We start from the raw sequence: 27,632 nt of genomic DNA, 5'->3' as shown, positions 1-27,632 counted from the left end.
ATGAAACACTAACACCCCTAACATATGCGTGTGCAATGTCTTCTCCCACGGGCGAGGGCTTGTCTGCTCCCATGGACGAGCGTCTCTAGACCTATCCATTGAGTGAAGAGCCCTTTTTTGGCCTAGGAGATGAGCACTTGAGATGTGGATAAACTTGAAAGGGGATGGCATGGGGTCATGGAATGATACATGGCATCATGGTGGCATGGTCATTCTCTCTCTAGAGTTCCAATTTGTTCTCTCCCCTTCTTCACCCAAACAAAATGAAATGGAACGTATGTCATATGCCCCTCTTCATAACGAGCCCTCTTTTCTCTTTCATCGCCTCCTCAGTTCTCTCTCTTGCTCTCTGTGTAAACCCATCGTGCCCCCGCCCGTAAACTCTGCTCTTAATGGCCTCCAATTTGTCTGCAGCTCCATATCCGTAGCGTACAAGGGCGGAAATGGATACCGACTCCCCGCAGCAGCTGTCCGCCGAGACGGGCGTCGATGTGACCAATAGCGGCGGCGGCAGCAGCAGCAGCAGCAGCGACAGCAAGCTGCCTCCTTACGCTGGCGATGGTGGAAGAGCTTCCTCTTCTTCTGCAGCGCCGGTAGTGTCTGCCTTAAGAGCTTCTGTAGGAGGAGGGGGTGCTTCAGCAGCTGCTTCTCCTTCTTCCTCTTCTGCCGCAGTTTCAGCAACTTCCTCTTCGGCTGCAGCAGCTACTACTTCTTCAGGTATTCGGATTAAGAGTGCCTGGTCCCAGGTCGTACGAGGGCACACTGGCGATGGCGAGGCTGCCCCTGCCCCTGCCCCTGCTCCTCCCCCTCTCCCTCTTGTCGCATTACCTTCAGACACACCCATCACCCCCGCCTCTTCAAGCCCCCACAAAAAAGAAGGGGGAAGCTATGGCGAGGGTATTCAGGCAGGTTTTGATCCGGATGCATTGGAAGCTGTTACTGTCCTGCTGCCGCAGCCTGATTCTTCCTCTGTGAAACCTGGCCTGTCAGATTCTCCTGCAAAACCTAGTAAACCCGCCTGGAAGAAGCCTTCAAATAGCAGTGCGGGAGTCACGGACTCTGGACCTGTGATGGGTGCTGTTGCCTGGCCAGCATTAGGAGATGCACGTGCCTCCAAAGCTTCTGAAATTTCAAAGCCAGCGTCCACTGTGGATGGATCATCAAATCAGGTCTTTTCAAGATCACATGCTCATTACATCATTTGTACCAATGCACGTTCTGTTCCACTTCAACCAACGATCATCCATTATGATTTGCATTTTTTCAAGTTGTAATTCTGTTTAGTGACATTGTTTTTGGTGGCCATCCGACTCATTCAGCATTATGATGGGATGATTGAGGATGCATTTGATCGCTGAGCATTATGATAGATTGGGTTTTTGATGGCTCATTAATTCGCTGAGCAGTAGTTGACAGTCAGTCACATTGCCGTTGGATGACAATTGTGATGTAGTAGTCGACATTGTTCTTGATGGCTGTTTTATTGAGCATTATGATGTGGTTGCAATCTTTTTGATGGTTATCTGATCAGTTGAGCATTATGACGGATTGGCAGGGATCTGCAATGGCCCCTTCATGGTCCAAGGGTGGGGGAAATGGCGGCGGTAATGGCAGTAGTTCTCCAACTGCAAATAGGCAGAAAGCGGCAGCCAAACGTATTAGTGTTACTAATGGCACACCTGCACCCCAAAGCATATCACCTTCTACTCCACTAGCTGCCATTGAAAACAGCATTCCACAGGTGAGCATGCCGCTTACTGTTGATCCAGATCAAGCAGGGAAAGGAACCGGGGAGCTGGGAGGCAAAGTGCCTTTGGCTGTTGGAGGCAATAATGAACATGGTCATACCTTGCACCAAAGGGGGGATGGGGCAAGTGCTTTTCCACATAATAATCCAAACAGGAGGAACATGGGGCGAGAACAAGGACGGGGTAGCCATGGCTGGCACCCCCACAATAAGGGTTATGGTAACGGTAGGGATGTGGGGATGCCGTTTCAGCAACAACGCGTTGGCCCTAGGAACCTTCCTCGTCCACCTCCACTTTTTTACAATTCAAATGCAGGATTCTTCGCTGCTGCAGGTTTTCAGAGTACTGCCCTTGATCCTTACACTCATAGTCTCATTGGACAAAACTCGTTTTTCATGGGTGTCTCTATGCACAGGGCATCAGTTGATTGTGGGTGGCTTGCCTATCATAAGAGGAAAGAGCTTTGGCCTACGTGTTCTGGTCTTTTGTTTTTGCTACAGTAGCTTTAACTACCAGATTCTAGAGTCTTGCTGCGTGTTGCAGTCTGGCCTGATTAATTGGTTACATGTGCAGATGCAGCACCGGGCATGTATTATCTGCCAGCTGCAGCACCAGAACCTTTGCGTGGCGGCCCACCCTTCTTTGGACCTCCTGGACCACCCCCGGGAGTCATGCTGACTGGTCCAGATCCTGCTTCGTTGAGATCAATGCTGGTGAAACAAATAGAGTACTATTTTAGGTGAGCAAAATTATGTGCTCTTGGTAGTTATACTTTCCTTTTTGGTCAAATTGGGATGATGACAAACTCTATTTTGTTGTGGCCCATCAGCATAGAGAATTTATGCAGAGATATTTATTTACGCTCAAATATGGATGAGCAGGGTTTTATCCCAGTTGCAGTGATCGCCAATTTTAACCGGGTATGCTATTGTCAATGTTGGGTTACATGTCAAAGCTACGCAAGAGGGCAGTCTCAACAGCAACCTTTTTTTTTTCTGTTGCAGGTCAGAATGCTAACACCCAATCCCAGGCTTATTTTGGATGCATTGCGGAATTCCGCAGTGGTTGAAGTTCAGGTAAGTGCTTTTTGGGCTGGTCTGAATGGAGCCTGAGAGTGGCTTGCTCGTGTCTGTGACACATTTGTTGAGCTGGCTGTTTGAACATGGGCAGGGTGATAGAATACGCAAGCGAGATGATTGGGCCAAATGGCTTCTGCCACCGACTCATTATGGACCTACAGACTTAGCTCCTAAAGAGAGTGATTCAGTTTTGAGTCAAAATTCCTCGTCTAATATGCAGCATGAGAAGACAACTTTAAGTAAAGCAGGGATTGAAAGATCTGAAAAAGAGAGTGGCTCACGCATGACAAGCTCAAGTTCAATCAACGAGGGGCAGCCATCAATGGAAAGGAATGAAATCTTGGGCCCAAGTGCAGGTAATAAGATTACAAACACTGAGGTCAAGTTTGATCTTGCTGAAGTGGTAGGAAGCCGGGATGCTAAGATCTTGGAGGAAAATGCTGCTAACCTTGATTCCCCGAGGACAAGTGATGCTGATAGCCAAAATTCTTCTCCATCAGCTGTGTATGCAAGGGGTGATGCTGATACTAGGTTTAGATCAAAACAGTGGAATGGAGCTAGTCATTCAGGTTTGGCAATCAAAAGTCCAAGATCAAGAAGGGGTGGCCTATCTGCTGCTTTTGCTGGCAAAAGTTCCAGTCACCATGAAGAAGACACTTTTCAGATGGATGAAGAGCTGGAGTCAAATCGCCCTATGCTTAAAGATCATTTGAATCAGTTCAGAAGGTAGCTTCAAGCCTGTGGAATTTTTCTCTTTTTATATCCTGTGCAAACTGGGATTTATTTGATGAAGTACCTGCTGCAGCCACAATGAGGATGAAGAAGACGACTCTGAAATGAATGATAGCTGTGTCCAACATCTCATCATTGTGACACAGGTGTAGTTCTCTTGCTAAGTGCTGTTGTGGGAGCTAATATGTTTGTCCTTTTCATGGTGGATAACGGAAGTGTTGAATTTGTTAGCATTTCTGGTTATTGATATGAGAATGTACAAGTACAAGCCTGAAATGGCTGATTTCTGTAGAAACAGGTACCTGGCTGTGCTCTCAAATTACCCAGTCTGAATGCACTGAATCTTCTTTCCAAAACTACTCCTGATTTGCAGGGCTTTGAAGATGCTCTGTTTGCTGCTAATTTCAGGCTGGTTGTGGTCTTCAAGCTGCACCTTCTTATGGGGTTGAGGGAACTGAATGCACAAAGAAGGGGTGAAGGCCCTCTTTTCAAGGGAATTTTTAGAAGAGCCCTTGGAAAAAGTCATCTGTTGACTTTTTTTGCTCTCTCTCTCTTGGCCTATGTGTGAGGGAAAAAGAGACCAAAGGACCAAATATATGAAAGATCAGAGCAAATCACACAGCATGCAATGGTGATATGTATATAAATGATAAAGTCCAGTACATGAGCTCTATGTGAGACTCCAAACGAGCAGAGAAGGCTGCTGTCCCAAAAACACAGATAACAATCCCGAAGTAAGCCTGATGTAAGCGCCGATATATGCCTGATGTGAGCTGAGATGTAAGCGCTGATGTAAGCATAGATGGAAGCAACCGCATCAGAAGACATCTTTGCAGGTGAAGAAGATGAAATGGCCAAGGTTTTCATATTTGTAGTCAAATTGGCCTCATGTGCACCTGTTGAAGAAGATGCCAGCTGCTTCTTTTTCTCACTCTCAATACGCTTCTTGCATTCCTCTATGGTGTACCTTGTTTTCTTGCAGTAATTTCAAAGCCTTTTCTTTTTAGGCTTGTCCTCTGTCTTGGGAGGATCCGATGGGCTAGGTTTAGGCCCAAATTGATTCCCACGAAAGGGAGCAGTCATTGCTGACTTAGTAGACATGATGTTGTTCTTGTTGGAACGGGATTTCTCTTCGTTGAGCAAGAGAGTCACAAGGTTGTCAAAAGTGATCGCATTAGGCGCATTGCCACTCAACAACCGATGTAGTCCCAAATGTCTGATAAGAGTCGGGCGAATTACGCAAGACTGTCTGAACAAGATAGCCATCGGTCAAGACCTCATCAATGTCGATGAGCTGCTCTCGAAGGTCTTTAACGTGTGTAACGTACTGATCGATAGAGTCACCTTCAAGCATGCGATCAGTCTCAAGCTTGCCCTGAAGGTAAGCTGCACGAGCCTCATTGCGACTTGAATATAACTCCGCCAAGGTATCCCAAGCACCCTTTGTGGTGGTGTAGGAACGAATGTGTGGAATGATGTGCCTACGGCACGAGAGAGCAATCGACACATGGGCCTGAGCATCCTTGGCATCCCATCTTAGCTGTTCTGGAGTAGGTGGCAAAGGTGTAGAAGATGTAGCAGCACTTGAAGATACATCATCCCCTGCATCAATATTGCTTGAAGCATTTGCTGCTCGTGCAGGAGCAATAGGCTTGACATCAGCCCATGATACATAGACCCACAAATTCTTTGCGACTAGTACATGTTTCATCATATATGCCCACATAGCATAGTTGGTGCCATCCAACTTATCCTCAATAGACAACATGCCAAACAAATCACTATTATTCTTAGACATGGCTATCACAAATGCATACAAACATGTAGTGTAACTGAATGAAGATGTGAACTACAATATGACCCAAGTATACCACTGTGTTTGCTCAATACATAGGCATAAACCACATCAATTGGAGTGCAAAAGCCTTCAAAGCAACCTAGTGTCGAGGCCTAAAAATTCGGGGTAATGCCCCAAATGTGTCTTTATCACCTGTACCAATGCTGTAACTCCCAAGAAATTGGGGAAATGCCCCAATGCCAAGTGAATGTTCTTGTATCACCAAATAGACCTGCAAATAATGCCAATTTTTGCAAAATCTCCAAATTTCTAGTATATTGATGCACCAAATCTGATGAAAATGCCAATGTGTGCCAATGTTGCAATTTCAGGCTAAATGGTGAAATGCCCCAAATTAATGCAGCCAATTTGCTAATTTTTAGCAATTTTTGAATTTTTGAAAAAATTACAGAAATAACAGTAAAATACTGGTTGTAGTCGGCGCAGTTTTCGAGGAGAACGCGGCAGCTCCAGTTGACGGCTTCAACGAGTCAGGCAGCTTCAATCTGCACATAGCAGCGCAGGGCAGCAGTAGTGCACAGCAACGGCGGGCAACAGTGAATGGCGGTGCTGGCTCTGAAACGGCGACTGTGAAGGACAGGAGGTGCAAGTCGGTGGCGGCGCACAGCGGTGGCGGCGCACAGCAGCAGGTTCTTCTTGACGGTGCTGACGAACACAAGAAGGTGTGTGCGCTTGCGTGCGATAGGCTGATGCAAGGAAACCCCAAGCAATGAGCAACATGCTCTGATACCAATGTTGGGTAGGAGGGCTGCTAGCACGCGCACGCGCACACGCACGCTTACAAAACACGAACAGAAAACGTGAGGGAGAGCGTGCTGCTGGAAACATACTTGATAATGTTGTAATGCCTCGCTCTGATATGAGTTGAAGGGAGCTAAAGAAGCTCAGCTGAAACAGTTAGAGTTTCATGTGGGAGACACACACAAAGAAGAAGGGAGAGAGAGAGAGAGACATGTGGGGATAAGTCAACTCACAAAGTATGAGTGTGTGACTCCCCTATCACACATGTATATTTGCTCTAGTGCACATAGTGCACTTAGTACATTAAAAGTACTAAGTGTACTATGTACTATAAAACTTATGGACTTGTACACACTATAAGGGTGGGCATAATGCCTTTACCCCAACATGAGGTACTAGGACTAGGTGCCAATTTGGGAAGAGTTGCCATAAGACTGGCTTGTAGGGTTGCTAGCAACTATTGATGCTGGAGTTGCATGGCCTCCCCATTGAGCTTATGCTGATATTCCAACGCCACTGTTATGTACCTAGTAATAAATTCTAATCTTTAGGATTAGTGGTCTAATCCAACAAGGTTAGGGAGCCTTGGGATTAGAGAAAGCAGACACATAGGTGGTCTAATCCAACAAGGTTAGGGGAGCCATGGGATTAGAGGAAGCAAACACTTAGGTGGCTAAGGCTCATGGTTAGGGGAGCCTTGGGATTAGAGGAAGCAAACACATAGGTGGCTAAGGCTCATGGTGAATAATACCAAGTATACTGGCTATTTATGATCGGATAGTTATTTATAGCAGCAGTAGCCACTATATAAGTGAGACTTGGGTTATTATTGTTCACAGAGAGTTATTCACTTTGTGGTTTGTGATGGACCAAGATTACCGTCAAGAACATGATTGGATTTGACGGATCATGGACGGTCATACCGAATCAACAGGTAGGCATTGGTGGTATACCAATGCTGACTGGCATAGTTCGTGGGATTTGAGCCTTAGCCTTTGGCTCGGGGAAGGTTTGCGGATGCTGAACCTATGGTTGGGTGGGGAGCTAGCCTGCACTCCTCTTAGGGGGTTTGTACTAATCACTCGTGTTTTGCATTAGGAGATCCGTGGGGTTGTAACACTTGGTATCAAAGCAACCTAAACGTAGAAGATCAGACGATGCACGAGTGAAGATCTTAGTAAGCGTTTCCTATTTGCTTTTGATGGTTCCTTCTAGAGACTTGATGGCTCTTTCCCCTTTGTTAGAGGGTTCCATGGGTTTCACACCTACGAGGAGGAGTAGACATAGGTGGAGGGAGTTTAGTTTGCTTAAGAATTGAGAAGTAGATTTTTGATAGCTTCTTGAGTTGTACTTAGATGAATAATGTGGACCAAGATTCTTTTTGATTTCATGGTAGAGCGATCTGAAGAACTAGATCTGGTAGATAGATCTGAAGGACTAGATCTAGACCAGGCAGGGGTGACTTGAGAGAGGAACCCAAGAGTAGTTGATCCCTCGGGAGGTTCAGATGGAGATATGCACCTTGGAGACATATACCTCGGTGTCCCATCTAGTACATGGTATCTGACAGTTTATTGTTCTGGATATTTGGTGATTTCCTTTTGGGAAACAACCCCAACCTGCAGAGAAGAATTTATCGTAGAGACCATTGTCTTGGGGGGCCAGAGAGCCTTCATTCGCTGGGTAACCTTGAGTTTGTTTAGATGAACTCTTGGATGCCGATGTACTTTGGTGTTTATTCCATGACCCATGTGTTGCCAAAGTGGGAACCCACGTCTTTTGTGGGGATCCTAGTGATTGCAGGCTACCTGACGAACTCTTGGATGCTGATGTACTTTGGTGTTTATTCCCTGACCCATGTGTTGCCAAAGGGGGAACCCTTTGATCCTAGTGATTGCAGGTTACCTTGTGTGAACCAGTAGAGGTTTCGAAGGATTGATAGCATGACTTTGATAGTGCTATGTACACTATGCATACCCATAATTCCATAATCCTATAGGCACACTTCAACCCCTCACATCTCAATCATGTGCCTCTAAGATGACCTTGGCTCCTACAGACTAGGTAGGTGTGCTCTCTGTCGAGAGTGTGTCTGCCGTCTCTAACATGGGCGGCCAGCTGGGTTTGCCACTCTTGCTTGGGAGCGCTTGTGGATGCTATTGCTGCCCCTCTTGGTGGGGGGAACCGTTGTTAGAAGTCATCTCCTGTCTAGTTTTATACACCAAGGCCTTTGTTGTGGGTGTGCCCGCCCTTATGAGGTGTTTTCCCATTTTTCCCCACTCTCCGCATTTTTCCCCTATTTTTTCCCATTTTTCTGAGGCTTGGGAGGGCTGCCAGAGGGTGCCAAGAGCAGTAGAGTGCTGGCCGACTGGGTGTTTATCAGTCGTGGGCACTCTTGCTGCTGGCCGACTGGTTTTGATCGGTCGTGGGCACCAGATTGCTGGCCGACTGCATTTATGCAGTCGTGGGACCTCTTTCTTCAGTCGTGGACACTTTAGTGCTGGCCGACTGCCCTCTAGGGAGGTATATATAGGCCCCCAGCCCCCATACCTCATTTGTATCATATTCGGGATCTTCTTGTGTATATCAGAGCAGAGTTACACGCCTACATCTCTCTCTCTTGTGCTGTTTTTCTGCCTGCGTTTTTGCTCTTGTGTTCCCAGATTTGGTCATCATCTCCGCTGCATATTCTGACATGGTATCAGAGCCCTAGGCTCTAGATAGGTCTTGGGATTTGTGTGAGCAAGAGGGGACTGTTTTGTGGCTGATTGGTGGACTGTTTTGGGCTGATCGGGAAGAGGAGAAGCAAGAGGAAGGCGGGTTGATTTGCTGGACAGCCACTTGCAGGTTTTAGTTCTTCTTTGTTCCCACCCACCCACCCTTTTCAGAGTACATCCCCGCAATGGCAGATCTGTTTGAGATGGCCGAGAGACATGTGAAGATCCCGACACTCCCCACGTTCCCGGTGGACCGTCAGTTGGACGGGAGCAACTACGGCATATGGAAGGTGATGATGGAATCCGTTTTGGAGTCTTACGACCTCGCCGATTTCGTCGTTGTTGGTATTCCACGGCTGGAAGTAGAGGAAGGGGAGTTACCGTCAACCCGAAAGGACCGGGAGGCCCAGACACAGATGTGGGATCGTGTCAACGCTAGGGTCCGTTCGTTTATTTTCCTCAACTGCACACCACAGGTAATCAACCATGTAAAGCATATGACGCTGGCCAGAGGTATATGGCAGCATTTGGCCTCACTTTACAACAGGGTATCGCCCATGAAGAGGATTTCCTTGGAAGTACAGATGCGGGTTATGAGCCCTACAAAGTCGTCGACGATGCGGGAGCATATTAACAAGCTGCAGGCTCTTCAGCAGGAAGTTCTTCAAGCTGGGAAGAAGGAGATATCGTCAGAGGACATGGCCATCACGTTGCTGTCACATTTGCCCTCTTCGTACTCAGCATTCTACTCTTCTTTGATTACCAGTTGGCAGGCTCAGCACCATCACGTGGGAGGAGCTTGTGCCCATGGTCCTGGACCAGGAGGAACGATTCACGAACCCTCCTCAGGGTGGAGGTTCGGAGGCCTTTACTGGCCAACGGTCGAAAGGCCGTAACTCGGGCAAAGGGAAGGCTTCATCGGAGAAGTCTTATGAGAAGAAGTCCGACGCTGACCGCGAGAAACTGAAGGCAGAGAGGACCTGTAATGATTGTGGCGAGAAAGGCCACTACTGGAGGCAGTGTCCCAAGCGGAAGACCGAGAAGGGTGAAGACTCCTCAGCAGCAATCATGAAGACTCCGGCTTTTGTGCACCTGGAGGTGATGGACACCGATGCTTCATTTTCTTCAGGCAGGGAGGAGATTGGAGGACTCTCCGCAATGGATACTCGGGAGTGGATTCTCGATAGTGGTGCTTCCAGGCACATGACTCCTTCCCGTTCCGGTTTACAGGATCTCTGCAGGCTTTCTGGTCATATTCTTACTGGGGATACGTCCACTATCCCAGTTCACAGTGAGGGCAGGATGGAGATAGTTCCCGATAGCAGAGGGGGGAAGTATTCCTCCCAGGTGTTGTATGTTCCGGCACTTGGTTTTCATCTGTTGTCAGTGCATCAGGTTTGCAAGACTGGCGTACGGGTGGAGTTTGATGAGCATTTTGTTGCTCTCCGGGACAAAGCAACAGGCCAAGTCGTTTGGGAAGGTGGAGTGGAGAATGGAGTTTACAGGCTTTCAGCACTCTCTCTCCCAGGTCCTCAGGATCGTGATGAGTGGCAGTCTGGTAATGGCTACTCAGGTGTGGATACGCTGCAGGTGCGGGCTTTCCAAGACCAGGTGGTGGATAGCTTGCCAGTAGATGGCAGCAGTTGGCAGGAACTTTCCAGTACTGATGTTGGTAGTTCTTGTGTTCGTGAGTCAGAGGAAGCTGAACAGGTCTCTTATGCTCTGATGTCACGTAGTGTTCGGGACATAGAACTTCCAGTTGTTGAGGATGTTCTTTCCACGGGGACCTTTCGAATAGCCAGGCAGGTGACAGGTGATTACTTGCAGAAGGAGGTGGTTTCTCTAGGCTTTGTGGTTCCGGATTCAGAGGGGGTGGTTGATAGGTTTCATCAGGTTTCCAGGACTTGTTTGTGCACCGTAACAGGTGTTGATCCTTGTGAGCAGTGTGATGTCTCTGTGACTTAGAAGCTATATGGTTCATTGATCTGGTTGATGGACACCAGATTGGACGGGAGCTTCCTGATGAGGCGGTTGAGCTCATGGTTGCAAATGTCTCTTTGGGAGACAGGATTGCGTTTCCTGTGGTTTCTGCGGCATGCGAAGGATCAGGGACTCTTGTACACAGGAGGGGGATTGTTGGATGGAGTCCGACTCCACGGTTGGAGTGACTCGGTTTGGGGAGGAGATCCGGACATGAGGAGATCTACTTATGGCCCAGGAGTAGTTTTACGGAGCAGGAGGAGGTTACATTGCAGGTTTGGGCTTCCACTGGAGGAACCCATGGTCATCCCGAGGCACTTTGTTCGTGAACAGATCGTTGCTGATGACATCTTGCTGGAGTTCTGTTCGACGGAGGACAGTACGGTGGACCTCTTCACGAAGTCGCTCTCTCAGGATTTGCTCAGGCGGCACCCCAGCTCCCAATGGTTGGTCACACAGCCAGGAGCTGAGAGGGGGTGTTAGAAGCCATCTCCTGTCTAGTTTTATACACCAGGGCCTTTGTTGTGGGTGTACCCGCCCTTATGAGGTGTTTTCCCATTTTCCCCCACTCTCCGCATTTTTCCCCTATTTTTTCCCATTTTTCTGAGGCTTGGGAGGGCTGCCAGAGGGTGCCAAGAGCAGTAGAGTGCTGGCCGACTGGGTGTTTATCAGTCATGGGCACTCTTGCTGCTGGCCGACTGGTTTTGATCAGTCGTGGGCACCAGATTGCTGGCCGACTGCATTTATGCAGTCGTGGGACCTCTTTCTTCAGTCGTGGACACTTTAGTGCTGGCCGACTGCCCTCTAGGGAGGTATATATAGGCCCCCAGCCCCCATACCTCATTTGTATCATATTCGGGATCTTCTTGTGTATATCAGAGCGGAGTTACACGCCTACATCTCTCTCTCTCTCTTGTGCTGTTTTTCTGCCTGCGTTTTTGCTCGTGTTCCTAGATTTGGTCATCATCTCTGCTGCATATTCTGACAACCGTCACCACTTGCTGATGAGGGTCCGGAGGTGGGGGCCTCGGCAACAAGTGCTTGGGAAGGGGTCTCATGCTCTAGTATAGCTTGTTTGGCAGGCCTAGTTTGGGTGGTCTGAGTAAGGTGGCATTGGGCATCCGACATCAGAGTGGTGACGAGGACATGATTGCACAAGATGCCGCATTTGCGACAGACGAAACACTATTCAGGGAGGCGTGAATACTCGATCATCTCCATTTTTATTGAATCATTCAAAAACGAGAGATCGAGGTGTCACGGAAGGTTCTCTGGGGAGGAAATGAGCACGTGAAGGGATGGGAGACGAGGCATACGGGCTATGATCTCCACGGCCGTTGGAGAGGTCTCAAGTGCATGACTCAAATCGGCACCTTATCATTGGGAGAATTCCATGGTACTTCTTGGGAAGGCCTCGGAAACAAACTATTATTGGGAATCCAGTTGTGACAGCTAACAGGTGGCAATCTGCTAAGAACCCGAGTTGCCATTGAGCAAAGTACGCGTGGGTGCTGCGTACCGTGATGGGGCTTGACTGTAGGACTTTCTCTATGAAGGTGGCTGTCACGACCCTGTGTTTTTCTCTGGACAGTATGCAGGTGTGCACGGGGACATGGTGGACAGTGTGAATGGCATCAGATTGGAGTCAAAAAAAAAGTAAACCCATGTGTGGACAACCCCAAGTGTGAAGGGGGGCCAAGTAATTAAAGTCATTTCTCATAACCCATGGGGACAAAGGGTTTTGGAGGGGACAAAGGTTTAAAAGCCTTTAAAAATAAAAGAACCCCTTTTAGGGGATAATCGTGGCCTTTATGCTTCTTTTAGAGGGAGTCGAGCTGCAGCTTCAGTCGCATGTGCTTTTTGGGAGGCGACTGCTGGATTCTGAAGGAGGGAGCTTCTAAGTCTTTCTCTGTTGACTGATGGCCTAAACTCCACGTGGATGGACTGCACGTGGGCTGGACAGAGGAACAGAGTTGAACAGCAGGCTGGCGGTCTGTTTGCAGGTGGCACACGGGGGCTGAACAGCACGTGGAGGCTCTCCCTCTCTAGCTACAAGTCAGGCCAGCAGACGGGGGTGCTTTTTCTTTGACGGCTGGTCACCAAGGAGCGCAGGTGGGCAGACTGCAGGGCAGCGTACAGCTCAGCAAGCTCACCCACTCTCTATCTCCCCTTTTGGAAAGCAGGCAGACTGCAGCGCTTTATCTCTCTCTCTCTCTCTCTCTCTCTGCTGAAAAGCGAACAGGTCTGCAGGAAGGTACTGCTGGCGGGCTGCGCTACAGGGAATACAGGCGCAGCTGAATGTCTTCTTATGGGGAGAAAAGGTCAGTTGGCTGCCGTACTACAGAACTGAGACACAGGCGCTGAACCTTTCTCTCTCCCTTTGGCTTTTGGAGGGTTGGCTGGTTGCTGTGCTGCGGTGTATACAGGCGCCTACTGAATTTCTCTCTCTCCTTGGCTTTTGGCAAGAGGTTGTCTATCGGGCTGAACTGTTGTTTATACATACAGTGCTGGACATAGAAGCGTGGACTGAAAAAGGGAGTGCAGGGCTGGACATCAGGTTCACCCACAGGTATTCTCCCTCTCTCGGCTGCAAAACAAGAGAGCGGGACTGTTTATGGGCTGTATTTGTTTGGCTGCAAATTCAGCTATGTACTTGGGTTTTTTGGCTGCAAGTACAGGTCACTTGGTTATGTTTCTTGGCATGGGAGTGATGCAAGCTCGCATTGTTGCGTGCTCATGGAGCAGATTGTTTTCTTCCTGCTAGAAAGGAACAGAGGGACCTATAGTTATGGGCATCTCTATGTTGCTAGATGTTTCATGAGGGAACAGGTAACTAGATGTATGCTGTTGTTGGCACTGTTGTTGAATGGTGCCATGAATGGTTCTGTATGGAAACAGGACAGAAGTTTCAAAGGGAAACAGGCCTAAGGGTTTCATGTGGAAACAGGTCGTAGGTTTCTGGAGGAAACATGTTTTTGGGTTTCTCCAGGAGATAGGTCACATGCAGGCAGAAGGTACAGGAATGGACACATGTTTGGTACAGCCTTGCTATTGATTGGGCAGGGGACAGGGAATCCATGACAGAGATGGATAGTACCCTTGGAAGGTAGAGAAGGTTGGTACAGGTGTGTCGACTGTATGGTATGCTGTGTTCTCTTCTGAGAGACAGTTTGGGAGTCTGTGTTGTGATGCAGAAGCACTGGATGTGTCAGGGTGTGATGCTGTTCATAGTGTGAGAGGCTATGGATGGTTGTGGCAGTCCTGATCATGGGAGAAGACTTTTGTATGCAGGACTCAATGTGAGAGAGTCTTTCGATGTGAACAATGGCTGGACTTGTTTGTGGATGCCGAGTGGACAAGAAGCCATGATGCAGGTTCTTTGCAGGCTTCAGGGGATTCTACTGTGACGGCTGAGTTTCCAGCCTTATTGTAATCAAAGCTCTTATAATAAATTAAAGAAATACCGCAAGGGGCGCCACTGCGTTTTGGGGCCAATTGGTGTCCATGTACTGTTTGCAGGAGCACTCTAGCTCCCCCTGTTTGTTTTCCTTTTCTAGGTCTTCAATGGCGTTGAAGTGTTTTATGTGCGAGTGTTTGTTTCACCGCCCTTCAGATTTTCTGAAGGCCGGTTTCAAGGTTCCGTTGCCGGGACAATCGCCAACTTTCCTAAGGGGGCGAGCTCGTGGTTGTCTCATGAGAGTCGCATCAAAAGCTTCAACATGGGGAAAGTGAAAAGGAAGTGCAGGAAGCAGTGCAGGATTGTGTGTCTTTGCCTATATGAGGTGAAGAGCAAGAGCTGAAGATGAAGCTCCGGAGAAAAGACACCAAGGACAAGAAGTAGTCGGCCAGAAACAAGAAGCAGCTGAAGTGTTATGGTGCAAAACATTCGACAGTTTGTTACCGGTCGTATCTTCATAGAGGCTTCATGGGTTCGGAAGACAGTTTCTTTCTATGTTTAGCAGTGGTGATCTACCATGCTTCATCGAGGACTTGTGCTTACCACTTGGGTGGAGTGCAAGCAGGTTTTGGGTGCCTGAGGATGTATCAGATGAGGCTTAGACGGAAGCGGAGGAACTTGATGAGGTTCTTATTCCTGAGCAGATACTGGCACATAAGGAAAGAAAGGTACAAGGTAAAGTTTCCCGTCGCTATCTTGTGAAGTTCAAGAACTGTTCACTGATGGATGCGAAGTGGATGGAGGAGGGTGACTTAGCAGATTCACCTCAGGAATTGCAGCTTTATCTCAATGCCTTTGAGTTAGAGTCGACTCTTGTTACGGCTCATTCAGGTTCAGCAGAGCATAGGTCTGGAGCATTGCCTGATGCTCAAGAGGGGGGTAGCACCTCCACTCCCTTGTTACAGACAGGCTCAGTTGTCATCTAGGAGTCGCTTGGTGACATCTTTGTATTCACCCGAAGGTACTGAGGCTGACAGTACATCTGCATATGGGACTTCTATGATCTTGTGTTCTAGACACATGAGATGATGGTTGAGTATGGTTCACAGTCGCGCGCACCTTGAATTATAACTGCAACTATGGATAGCTCTATGGAGGGCATAAGTCTTGCGAGCAGTCCTAGAGTTGGTTCGGTTCATATATGGATTGAACTGTATTTGTGCATGTATGCATACACTTTTTGTGGTATTATTGTATTCTGGTGCCATTGGATCCTGGTACCATTGAGAATATATTACCCTCTGGATTGTGTCGTGTGCTGCATGTATATTGGTATGATACATCAAGTGCTTTATTATGTTCATGGATGCACCATTGGGTGTGACTCCTGCGGGATGGCCATGAGACATATGTGGGAAGTACTTAGTGGATGTAGTGTTTGGATGCATTGAGTGCTTTCATATGCTCATGTTGTACCATCAGTCGTGGGTCCTGCGGGATGCCCATGGGCGTAAAGCTTGCGAGCAGCCCTTAGACTGTTACTTTAGAGTAGGTAGAGCAACTTGAGGAGCATATTGTTTGCGAATGCATGTGTGTGTCATGCATATGTGTGTCATATGTAGAATGATGCATGGTTTTGTTTTTGGCTAACACAGTTAACGTGTTTCCACTTGGTTTTAGACTTTTGCTGCAGGTTCTGAAGGAACAAGCAAGAGTGTTGTGTCACTTTGATGTGACAGTGTGGCCTATTGTGCAGGATGATTGTTTCATCACCCAGATGCACTTGAGGGCCATTGCTTTTGTCGTATGGGGCGTCTTTGCTCATAAGATGCCTTACTGTGCCATTGAGTGCAATCGAGGACGCTTGCTATTTTTCAAGAGGGGGGTATGTCACGACCCTGTGTTTTTCTCGGACAGTATGCAGGTGTGCACGGGGACATGGTGGACAGTGTGAATGGCATCAGATTGGAGTCAAAAAAAAAGTAAACCCATGTGTGGACAACCCCAAGCGTGAAGGGGGGCCAAGTGATTAAAGTCTTTTCTCATAACCCATGGGGACAAAGGGTTTTGGAGGGGACAAAGGTTTAAAAGCCTTTAAAAGTAAAAGAACCCCTTTTAGGGGATAATTGTGGCCTTTATGCTTCTTTTAGAGGGAGTCGAGCTGCAGCTTCAGTCGCATGTGCTTTTTGGGAGGCGACTGCTGGATTCTGAAGGAGGGAGCTTCTAAGTCTTTCTCTGTCGACTGATGGCCTAAACTCCACGTGGATGGACTGCACGTGGGCTGGACAGAGGAACAGAGTTGAACAGCAGGCTGGTGGTCTGTTTGCAGGTGGCACACGGGGGCTGAGCAGCACGTGGAGGCTCTCCCTCTCTAGCTACAAGTCGGGCCAGCAAACGGGGGTGCTTTTTCTTTGACGGCTGGTCACCAAGGAGCGCAGGTGGGCAGACTGCAGGGCAGCGTACAGCTCAGCAAGCTCACCCACTCTCTATCTCCCCTTTTGGAAAGCAGGCAGACTGCAGCGCTTTATCTCTCTCTCTCTCTCTCTCTCTCTCTCTCTCTGCTGAAAAGCGAACAGGTCTGCAGGAAGGTACTGCTGGCGGGCTGCGCTACAGGGAATACAGGCGCAGCTGAATGTCTTCTTATGGGGAGAAAAGGTCAGTTGGCTGCCGTACTACAGAACTGAGACACAGGCGCTGAACCTTTCTCTCTCCCTTTGGCTTTTGGAGGGTTGGCTGGTTGCTGTGCTGCGGTGTATACAGGCGCCTACTGAATTTCTCTCTCTCCTTGGCTTTTGGCAAGAGGTTGTCTGTTGGGCTGAACTGTTGTTTATACATACAGTGCTGGACATAGAAGCGTGGACTGAAAAAGGGAGTGCAGGGCTGGACATCAGGTTCACCCACAGGTATTCTCCCTCTCTCGGCTGCAAAACAAGAGAGCGGGACTGTTTATGGGCTGTATTTGTTTGGCTGCAAATTCAGCTATGTACTTGGGTTTTTTGGCTGCAAGTACAGGTCACTTGGTTATGTTTCTTGGCATGGGAGTGATGCAAGCTCGCATTGTTGCGTGCTCATGGAGCAGATTGTTTTCTTCCTGCTAGAAAGGAACAGAGGGACCTATAGTTATGGGCATCTCTATGTTGCTAGATGTTTCATGAGGGAACAGGTAACTAGATGTATGCTGTTGTTGGCACTGTTGTTGAATGGTGCCATGAATGGTTCTGTATGGAAACAGGACAGAAGTTTCAAAGGGAAACAGGCCTAAGGGTTTCATGTGGAAACAGGTCGTAGGTTTCTGGAGGAAACATGTTTTTGGGTTTCTCCAGGAGATAGGTCACATGCAGGCAGAAGGTACAGGAATGGACACATGTTTGGTACAGCCTTGCTATTGATTGGGCAGGGGACAGGGAATCCATGACAGAGATGGATAGTACCCTTGGAAGGTAGAGAAGGTTGGTACAGGTGTGTCGACTGTATGGTATGCTGTGTTCTCTTCTGAGAGACAGTTTGGGAGTCTGTGTTGTGATGCAGAAGCACTGGATGTGTCAGGGTGTGATGCTGTTCATAGTGTGAGAGGCTATGGATGGTTGTGGCAGTCCTGATCATGGGAGAAGACTTTTGTATGCAGGACTCAATGTGAGAGAGTCTTTCGATGTGAACAATGGCTGGACTTGTTTGTGGATGCCGAGTGGACAAGAAGCCATGATGCAGGTTCTTTGGAGGCTTCAGGGGATTCTACTGTGACGGCTGAGTTTCCAGCCTTATTGTAATCAAAGCTCTTATAATAAATTAAAGAAATACCGCAAGGGGCGCCACTGCGTTTTGGGGCCAATCGGTGTCCATGTACTATTTGCAGGAGCACTCTAGCTCCCCCTGTTTGTTTTCCTTTTCTAGGTCTTCAATGGCGTGGAAGTGTTTTATGTGCGAGTGTTTGTTTCACCGCCCGTCAGATTTTCTGAAGGCCGGTTTCAGTGGCCATGTGGAAATTCAATCTGGATGTAGCTGTTTCCCAAGAAGTGAATATTAGAAATCGAGTCCTGTTCAATCAGCGTGGCTTGTAGGAGATCTTGAATCTGGCCCCGACCTGGCCTGCTTCAGACAAGTTTGCAGATCAGTGCTGTGGCCTCCAAGGAGGTTACTGAAGATGACAAGCTGGAGGTACGCATCTAAAAATGGGCATTTGAGGGCAGGCTCGGTTGGAGTAGGGGGAGTGGGTGCCATGGAGCCCTTCAGAAGGGGGGGTACCAGAGGTGGCACTCAAACGTTAAATGAAGAACACGTGAGCTAGGGTGACAAGGAAAAAACAGGGTGAAAGGGTTGAAATTTCAAGGCCTGGGGAGTGAGGCTGAAGGCATGGCCAGGGTAGTGGGAGGGTCGCGGACATGAAAAAATGTGCAAACAAATATGTGTAACATGTGTAGACAGGCTGGGGGGTTTGTGCAGCATTTGATTTGGGGATTTACGGAGGATGTGAGGGAATGCCACACTGCGGCTACGTGGGGAGCTCCAAGCTCTCCTTTCCTTTTCCAAGCCATGGATGCTTGGATAGGGCCGAGGAAAGTGGATGCCCAAATGAGGGGGTAAGGCCTCCTTTTGTATGGAGTTTTTTAGAGGACAAACTAATTGCGGATATATTCAAATGTAGAAAATGCCTCCCCCTTAAGACTTATTATTAGGGCTCTCTCTCTTGTCCCAACCATGTTCTAGTGTGAGGCACTTCTTTGACATCATTTGCACAAGTTTGCATTGTGGGATACTGAATTTTCTGGCTCCAAATCTGCTTTCCATACTTTGCTCTTTTGTTCTAGGCATACATGCCTTTGCTTGGCTTTGGAATGTTTCATCGCAGGTGTACACCATTGCTACCCTAGTGCATCCATACCTATCAAATCACTCAGCAACCCTGCACCCTTGCAAAGTAGGGCTCACAATTGTTTCTATCTCACCTTATTTATGTACATGGCCTAATTCACCCAGTCCGAGTGACTGTCCCTTTATAGATTAGGGCTCATAGTGGTTTGTTTCTCACCTAATCTATTTGAACATGGCCTATGTAGTCATGGCTTATGCATCTGATGTAGTGATGGCACATGCATCTGAGGCAGTGATGGCAACACGGAAAGTGTTTGATCTTGTTTTCATGCACTTGTTAAAAAATCTGGTGCAAAGCACCCTCATACTTGTACCAAAGAAATACTCCTTGGAATGAAGTTTTTCCTTTTTTTTGGGGGGGGGGGGGGGGGGGTGCAGCCCGTCCCGTCCCCAGTGATGTGCTGAGAGAGGTTAACTTATCTTCAGTGTGAAATTTCTCATTGGTTTGCAAGTGTATTCAAACTAGGATTGGTTCTACTTGGGTGCCCGCGCTGTTACACTCAGAGCAAGGGTTACTTTGGGGAAAAGGGGCCAGTTTATTGGCACACCCATGCCTTGAAAGGTTTCACGTCTTTGTGGTATGTCCATTTAATGAGCAGAATGTCTGAGGTGGTACCTTTCCACTGGCTAAAAAGTTGCATTTAACTTGTTTAGTTGGTGCCCATGATTGGGAGGTAGTACCATCCGTAAATAGGTTCTTTGGGTTTACAAAAAGTAAACACCAAATTTTTTGTAAAGAAGCCATCTTGCAATTTGATTTTTAAAACCCGATGATCAAATGCAAAATTGTTGTTTACATCATGCATGAGGTCCCTAAATCGGACCCTCTATGCTAAATGCATCTTGCCTCTATAAGAGTACTCTTCAATGTTTGATGTTTTCCTTAGCATCAAAGTGTGGTCCATCATTAGGCTAAGGTGAATCCTCATGTGTAGTAGCCTTGACTTCAAGCACTCCACAGTCGGATTTCTGTTCAATGCTTTATCCCCAAACAGATTTTGTTTAGCACTAACAGTAACTCAGAATACACATGATAGACATGGAGTAAGGCCGAGGTTGGGCAGTCTTCCTCAAAAGGTATTTATCAGCCAGGGTCTAATTGAGTGAATGTTCGTATTGGTGTTCCAAATTTTTTAAGTGTCATTAAATCACGAGTTTAGAGCTGACGTTTGCTTTGTTTCAGAGTCAGCAAGGAAGAAAAGGTGTCAGTAAAGGTCAAGATGGTCGTGACATTGGACAGAAGATGATTTCAGATGAACTGGCTACAGCCCTGAATGATGGTCTCTTCTTTTATGAACAGGTTTTCTCTAGAAGTCTTTCTGCATCTTTATTGACTGAACAATTAGGCAAGTAAAATGGAAGTGCGATATCAGGAGTGACAGTCTGAATATTGGTGGAATTTGCAGGAGCTGGGCAAAAACGTGAGAACATCTAATTTGGGAACACCATCCATCTTGGAGAGCAAGCATTTGACAAGTGATGCAAGATTTGGGAGCAGCGGAGCTGAATCTGCAAACGCCAAATTCACTGCTGGCAGTGTGGCTAGTGTGTCAAGTGGCTTCTCTGATGGCAATATCCCCATACGGCCACGAAGGAGGTCCAACAAGCCTAGTGGCAGCTTACGACTTTTTCCAGGTGGGTCTCAGGACCCAACCCTCAAAGGCCGCTACAGTCAAAGCCTTATTGCAGAAAGCCCCCCCAATAGCATTTCTGTTGGGTTCATGTTTGGCTCAACTCCCCCGGATAATCAAAGGTTCGTAATCGAACGTGAAACTTGTCAAGTCTTTCAAAGTGCATGTGATACTCTACTTAGAATCTTGTGATCTTTGGCTTTGTGTAGCCTATGCAGCAGCCTTTCATCTTCCTATGGCTCAAGTTCCTTGCGTCTTGGATCATCCCCTCATGGCTTTCCGGCCACCAGTGGCAGTGTTCAAGGCAGCAGTCCACCTGTTGGCTCATTGCCCAAGTCATTTCCACATTTTCAACATCCCAGTCATGCTCTTCTCGAAGACAATGGTTTCAAACAGCAACAGTAAGCTTTTGTTGAGAACTTATCAAACTTTTCGGTTCCGCTACTTGTTACAACATTTGATTTGAAAATTTATGATCTCACAGTACGTAAATGTTGTAATCTTTTGCTAACCTTGCAAGGTGGTTTAACAAAAAGGTACATTTAGAACAGATTCTTGGGTCTTTTTCAAACAAATATAGTCTGGTGTGTTGGTAATATGAGGAGGCTTGCGATTGATTCCTGTTAAAAAAAGAATGATCCTGTGAGATTGGGCAGCATCATCAATGCTGAATTGGGGATCTTTTGCGGGACTGTGCCCTTCCGAGAGGGAAGTTACATCAAAGCAGAGAAGAAGTCAGCACATGGATGCTTCTGCTTGCCTTAGTGAAAGAAAAATGCTATGCTGTTGAAGGTCCTCCCATTTTTGAGAGGGAGGGCAGGCAATTCAGACCTGAGTACGATGCTTCTCCCTAGTCTCCTTAAACGTCTCCCATTCTTGTGGGGGAGAGGTCTCTTGTTTTTCTGAGAGGGAAATACAGCCACAAGGCTGGTTGGCGGTGTTAGTGTATGTTCAATCTGGCATTAGTGAAAAACAAGTCATGCTGCTGTGAACCTAGTTAAAGGCTTTGCATCTCATTATCAGGAGTCTAGTGAGTCTAGTAATACAGGGTGGAGATGGTCACACTGTCAGATCATCTTCGACTTGAGAGTCCAAGACAGAAGGTGCTGCATGTATTTTGGAATGCTTCTATTTATGCTGCTCTCTGCTGATATCCATTAATGTAATGTTCGACCAGTTTTTGTCCAGGCAACACAGCCTCATGTAACGTTGGACCAGTTTTTGTCCAGGCAACAGAGCCTCATGTAATTTGCTTGCCTGATCAAAAAATGCTGAGATTATGGGGAGCGAGTAATTAACAGCAGAAAACAACATATGAATACAGAAAACATTACACAAACTGAACACACACCAGCGAGTAGAGGTTTTGAGGGTTCTGTAGTTTTTTTCAGATACAATGGTTCAGTGTATTTGTAGCACTTTTGTACCTATTTAAAATGGTTGATATGTCCAAATTTGCATACCCCTTTATTGTAAGAAATGGTTCAAAAAATATAGAACGTACAAAATGTTTTGGAAAACACTTTTCGTACAAGGTGTTTCAGAAATGGCTGGCAACATTGCTTAGTACTTGCATAGTGCTTACTAGTTTTTCGAACAATGTGAAAGAAATGAATCTAACCCACCTAAGAAAGAGTTGAAGTGCAAGAGACCTTAGCTTGGTGTGCTTATATTTATAAGTCTCCCATCGATAAAGAGGTGTTTTGCAATTCGCCAACCGTTATGCAATATTTCTATTGAAGAATTCTCCCAAGCTGTTGGACGATCCTATAATATCTTTGCTGGGTTGGCAATGTTATCGCATATCCTTCAACTATGCGGGATATCTTTTGTCATCTTGTGTGTACGGAATGTTGATGCCGGAGTGTTGTACTCTGTTGGGAGGTACTGTGGTCTTGTGCTTCGATATCCACCAGAGTGTGGCTTTTGGCCGATTAGGTGGGGGCCAGTGGAAGGCGGAATGTTCCCAAAGCTCTTCCATTGGTTGGTCTTCTTCTTCTTTCTTCTAGTTTTGGGGTTGCTTACATGGTACTGCCTGTGCATGATCCTGGGAAATCTCATTCACATAACTAGTCCCAGCTGGTAATGTCTTTGTGTTCCACAAAAAGTTAGAGCATCCCATTCGACCTGTGGTTTGTATTGTTTAAACCTTTTTGCATCCAAAATTACGTCCGCACCAACCAATGATGCGACTAAGTAATCGTGTGTAAACTCTACTTCAGGGAATACCATTGTTGCATTATGTGCAATGCACTTAACCTCATGCAGGTGCATTCCATTGCTAAATTCGGTGGTTGTCTTGTTTGCCGGTGTCAAAGCTAAGCGGGCTTGTTGGGCAAACTGCTAAAAAATAATGTCCTCTGTGCTGCCGCAGCCAAATAAGGCTACGATAGGGTGTCCTACTGAAGTGCCACGGCACTTGAGGAGTCGTTCTTCCTTTATTGAAGTTCCTCCCAAGGTGGTTAGAGGCGTTCTCGGCGTTTGGTACGAGGTGGGTATGGTACGCACCTCGAATTTTTTAGAGACGCTAGAGGCGTGTTAGAGGCGTCTGTTATATATATGTATATATATAGTGATAGATAGATATAATAGTGAAAGTTGAGAGAGAGAGAGAGAGAGAGAGAGAGAGAGAGAGAGAGAGACTAGAGTGTGTATGTATGAGCCTTGAGGGAGGGTGTGTATGAGAGAGGGAGAGAGAGTGTGTGTGTGAAAGAAAGAAAGTTGTATTAAACGTCTGCAAAAGGCCAAAATGACCTATGAGACCAAAATAGTCCATCCTCATCATCTGGATACATCATCAAGATTCAAGGGTACAAAGTAAAATGAAATGAACTGAAATGAACCAATAGTATAGAGAGAGCTCCAAAAGTGGGTATAAAAAACATCATCATCCTAGTGTGTTTGAAGTTTGAAGTTTGAACTTTGGGTCTTGAGAAAGGCTTAAGGGAGGGAGAGAATGAGGGAGAGATAGTGTGTGTGAGAGGGCCTGCCTTGGGCCCTTAAAGCCCCTGTCTAAAGACTCACACCAGCAAAAAAATAAAATAAAATAAAAATAAAAAATAAATAAATAAAAAATAAAAAATAAAAAATAAAAAATAAAAATAATAAATAAATAAATAAATATATATATATATTTGCGTACGCCTCGATCAGGCAGTCGTACGCCTCCAACGCCTCGAACTGTTAGAGGCGCGCCCAGGGTTGTTTCTCGTACGCGTACGAATCAATTCGTACGCATGATTCGTACGGTACGATACCGTACGATATCGTACGGTACGATATGCCAGTTTTGCCCGTTTTTAGCCGTTGCGCCGCCGCCGACTGCGCAGTTTTGTAGCCGTTTCTGTCCGTTGTTGTAGCCGTTTTGTAGCCGTTTGCTGGCCGTTTTGGGCATGCTTTGTGGCCCATGTGCCCATTGGCCATGGCCCATGCTACATGGCCTTATAAAATGCCCACCCCCTAAGCCTCTCTCAAAGCTCTAGCCTCTCAATGCTCATTACTCTAGTGAGTTGTAACTTGTAACCATCAAGCCCCCCCCTCTCTTGAGTCTTGCTCAAGTGACCATCAAGCCCCCCCCCTCTCTCTCTCTCTCTCTCTCAACTCTCAACTTTCAAGCCACTCTCTCCCCCATAGGCCCTCTCTCAAGCCTCTCTCTCTCTCTCAAGCCTTTAGGCTCTCTCTCTCTCAAGAGTCAAGACTCAAGCCTCACTCTCTCATTTTCTCAAGCCTCTCTCTCTCTCTCTCTCTCTCTCTCTCTCTCAAGCCTATCCATCTCTTGAATCTTCTAACTTCTCTCTCTCTATTACAATGACAAGGGAGAAGAATGAAGCCTTCAATGTGCATGCTATCCATGTAGAGAAAGCCGATGGAAAGTCCAAGTCATATAGGTGGACTTGTAAGTATTGTGGCAAACAATACACAAGTGGAGTTACTAGGCTTCTCCAACATGTTGGAAAGGTGGGGGGGCAAGTTGCGCCATGCAAGGAAGTCCCCCTTGCTATATCCGATGAGATCTTCAACAAGATCAAGGGTGGATTGGGTGCTCACTATGATAGTGGTAGAAGCTCAAGGGCGGATGATGAGGTCATTTCCCCGCCTTGTGATACATCCTCCCCCGCCGCCTCCATCGGTGCCACCTCCATCGGTGCCGCCTCCGCCTCCGCCTCCTCAAAGAGACAAAGGCTTGAGTCTCCCATGAGGCAAGCCACTCTAGCCCAAGCCACCGGGGGGTTCTCTTCTTCTCTATCACATCTCCGAGAACGGCAACGGCTAGCGGATATAGAGATTGCACGCACCATTATTGAGTGCAATCTCTCATTCCATGTGCTCAAGGTAGATCAATGGAAGTCAATGGTGAAAGCCATTGCAAATGTGGGCCCATGTGAAGGATGGACCGGCGTCTCCTATCATGACATGCGCACGAAGAGGCTTGTGGACGAGAGGGAAAGAATCGATAGATCTCTCAATCCGGTGCGGGCGGCATGGTCCAAGTATGGGTGTAGCATCCTCTCCGACGGATGGAGTGACCGGAAGAAGAGAGGCATCATCAATATACTTGTCTCTTGCCCTCTTGGCACATACTTTGTGCGGGGCGTGGATTCCGGAAAGGCAGGGAGGAAAACATTGGGTGCATTCATATATCGCCATATCAAGCAAGCCATCATGGAGGTAAGTTTCAACTTTCAAATTGCACTAAAGTCTTTAAAGTTTAGGCTTTGGTATATGTGATATGATCATATGTGGCTATATCATGAGTCATGACTCAAGTCTCATACGGCATACGCTCATTGCATCCATTCATGTGCATTGTGACATGTAGGTTGGATCGAAGAACGTGGTGCAAGTCATCACCGACAACGCTTCAAATTGCCGTCGGATGGGGAAGTTGCTCGAGAAGGACTATCCCTCCATAGTATGGACGCCTTGTGCCTCCCATTGCATTGACTTGCTCATGGAGGATATGGGCAAGTTAGTGTGGATGAAGGAAGTAATGACCGAAGCTATCTCTATTGTTACCTTCTTCACCACAAAGGTGAAGGTGCTTGCCATGTTCCGCGAACATAGCAAGTTGGAATTGAAGAAGCCTTCATCTACACGCTTCGCCTACATGTGGCTCGTCTTGGAGCGCCTCCACGATGTGAAATCCTCCCTTCGCCAAACAGTGGTCTCCACAATGTGGAATGAGTGGGATGAGCGAGAATCGGCGGAGGCCAAAGCCATGCAACGGCTTTGCCTAAAGGAGGAGTTTTGGCAGTCGGTCCGCACTATTGTCATTGCGGTCACGCCCTTCTATAGGGTATTGCGGATGACCGACATGGAGGGAGCCACCATGGGCCTTCTTGTTCACTTCATGGGAGAGGCCATAGCAGAGTTACGCGTTTCTCCTTCCATCGACGAGGAGAAGCGCGATGGTATGTTGGCCATTGTGGAGAAGAGATGGAAGTGGATGCGAAGACCTATCCATGGTCTTGCCGCTTTATTGCATCCGGCTTACAAATCACCCGCCCTCTTCACCAACGTGGAGCTACTTGAAGCCCGAGATGCTTACTTGCCCAAAGCATTGCCGGAGGATCGCCATGGGAAGTTCCTTGAGGAGCTCATAAGCTACAATGACCAAAGGGGAGGAGCCGCGTTTGCATCTACTACCTGTTGGAAGAGGGAATCCCTTGTGAAGCCCCTCTTTTGGTGGGAGACATTTGGGTATGCGCTCTCAAGCCTCCAAAAGGTGGCTTTGAGAATCCTAGCTCAGGATTGCTCTTCAGGTGCATGTGAGAGGAACTGGAGTTCCTACTCACTTGTACACACGAAGTTACGTAATCGCTTGAGCACGCAACAGTTAGAGCGGCTAGTGTATTGCCGCGCTAACTTGCGCATGCTGCGCGCAATGCAAAAGATGGAATCAGCGAGACAGGTATAAGTTACAACTTATAAGTTATAAGTTATAAGCATTCAAATTTCAAACTTCAATGTTTATTGAAATTTGGAACCAAATTCTAATACATTGCTTGTCACTTGATCATTGTACAATGTAGGTGAATGTGGATGCATTCAAGCTCACAGGGGACACTCTTCAGAGTGTAAACAAAGTGCAGGATGAGGAGGAGGAGAGGATCTATACAGAGATCTATTTAGAGCTCGAGTCATTTGATCGACGACCTACTCGCACTCGTCGTGGGCGTGGAGGTAGTGGCAGAGGAGTGCAAGTAGGAAGCCGTGGATGCACGGTTCGTGGTGCTCCCAGGGACATAGTGCATACCTATGTGCGGCGTGGATCGGGTAGCTCCACACTCGCTCTTGCAGATGAGGATGCTCCCTTTGGCTTCTCACATGAGCTTAGAGAGCCCGAGTTCGATGATGAGGGCAACCTTCTTAGCGATGGCGACTTCGGCGAGGCCACTGATGTGTCCTCTTCTCATGAGGATGATTTCAGCGAGAGCTCTGATAGTGATGCCTTTGTCTAGTCTCTCCTTGGGCCTTGGCTCTAGCCTCTCTTTTTGTACTCGCGCCTAGCGCGCATGATCGCATCGCACCTCTATACTTATGTACTTTTGTTTGTCACTTCAAACTTGTTTAGTTGTTTTTAATGATATTTTGGTTTGAAACAACTTCTCTAGACTCTACCCTTCCAAATTGAAAATGTCTATGTTTGTAGGTGTTCTTTAATTTAAAAAACCGTATTTTATCGTACCGTATCCCAAAATTTCATATCGTATCGAATATTCCCGTACGGTATCGTATTTTCGTACCGTGACAACTATGGGCGCGCCTCGTAACAACTATGGTTTCTCCTATTGAGCTTCTAGCTTAATGGTAATTGTGAACTGCTTAACTTCTAGTGTTCTGCAAATGACATTACTAATAATTGACTGAGGCCGACGAG

General features: G+C 47.2%; 2 protein-coding genes across 2 annotated transcripts in view; both read left to right on the top strand.

Moving 5' to 3' along the window:
* Positions 1-260: 260 nt before the first annotated feature.
* The window catches only part of LOC147611747 (la-related protein 1A-like), a 51,759-nt gene continuing 24,387 nt past the window's right edge, over positions 261-27,632 (top strand). Inside the window, exons 1-10 of the mRNA XM_086784797.1 lie at positions 261-1,169; positions 1,556-2,090; positions 2,322-2,487; positions 2,578-2,668; positions 2,753-2,824; positions 2,919-3,553; positions 3,633-3,705; positions 20,305-20,421; positions 20,528-20,874; positions 20,962-21,153. Of these exons, the coding sequence (XP_086640923.1) occupies positions 444-1,169; positions 1,556-2,090; positions 2,322-2,487; positions 2,578-2,668; positions 2,753-2,824; positions 2,919-3,553; positions 3,633-3,705; positions 20,305-20,421; positions 20,528-20,874; positions 20,962-21,153 (2,954 nt within the window). The 5' untranslated portion in view covers positions 261-443. The remainder of the gene's footprint in view (positions 1,170-1,555; positions 2,091-2,321; positions 2,488-2,577; positions 2,669-2,752; positions 2,825-2,918; positions 3,554-3,632; positions 3,706-20,304; positions 20,422-20,527; positions 20,875-20,961; positions 21,154-27,632) is intronic.
* Positions 24,354-27,458, top strand: LOC147611748 (uncharacterized). The gene is made up of 3 exons (XM_086784796.1): positions 24,354-25,420; positions 25,572-26,663; positions 26,785-27,458. The coding sequence occupies exons 1-3, from the start codon at positions 24,560-24,562 to the stop codon at positions 27,211-27,213; spliced, it is 2,382 nt and encodes a 793-aa protein (XP_086640922.1). The 5' UTR covers positions 24,354-24,559; the 3' UTR covers positions 27,214-27,458.

The sequence above is a fragment of the Cibotium barometz genome, chromosome 47, assembly GCF_041138505.1.
Source record: "Cibotium barometz isolate CiBa-2024 chromosome 47, ASM4113850v1, whole genome shotgun sequence".
Lineage (NCBI taxonomy): Eukaryota > Viridiplantae > Streptophyta > Polypodiopsida > Cyatheales > Cibotiaceae > Cibotium > Cibotium barometz.
Note: the sequence above shows the minus strand (reverse complement) of the source record. Positions and strands in the feature narration are given on the sequence as shown.

Bases quoted from the DNA above. Each gene is read 5' to 3' on its own strand.
- LOC147611748 (XM_086784796.1), top strand. From the start codon at position 24,560: ATGACAAGGGAGAAGAATGAAGCCTTCAATGTGCATGCTATCCATGTA. The intron at 25,421-25,571 runs GTAAGTTTCAAC...TGTGACATGTAG, and splicing joins TCAAGCAAGCCATCATGGAG to GTTGGATCGAAGAACGTGGT. The intron at 26,664-26,784 runs GTATAAGTTACA...TGTACAATGTAG, and splicing joins AGATGGAATCAGCGAGACAG to GTGAATGTGGATGCATTCAA.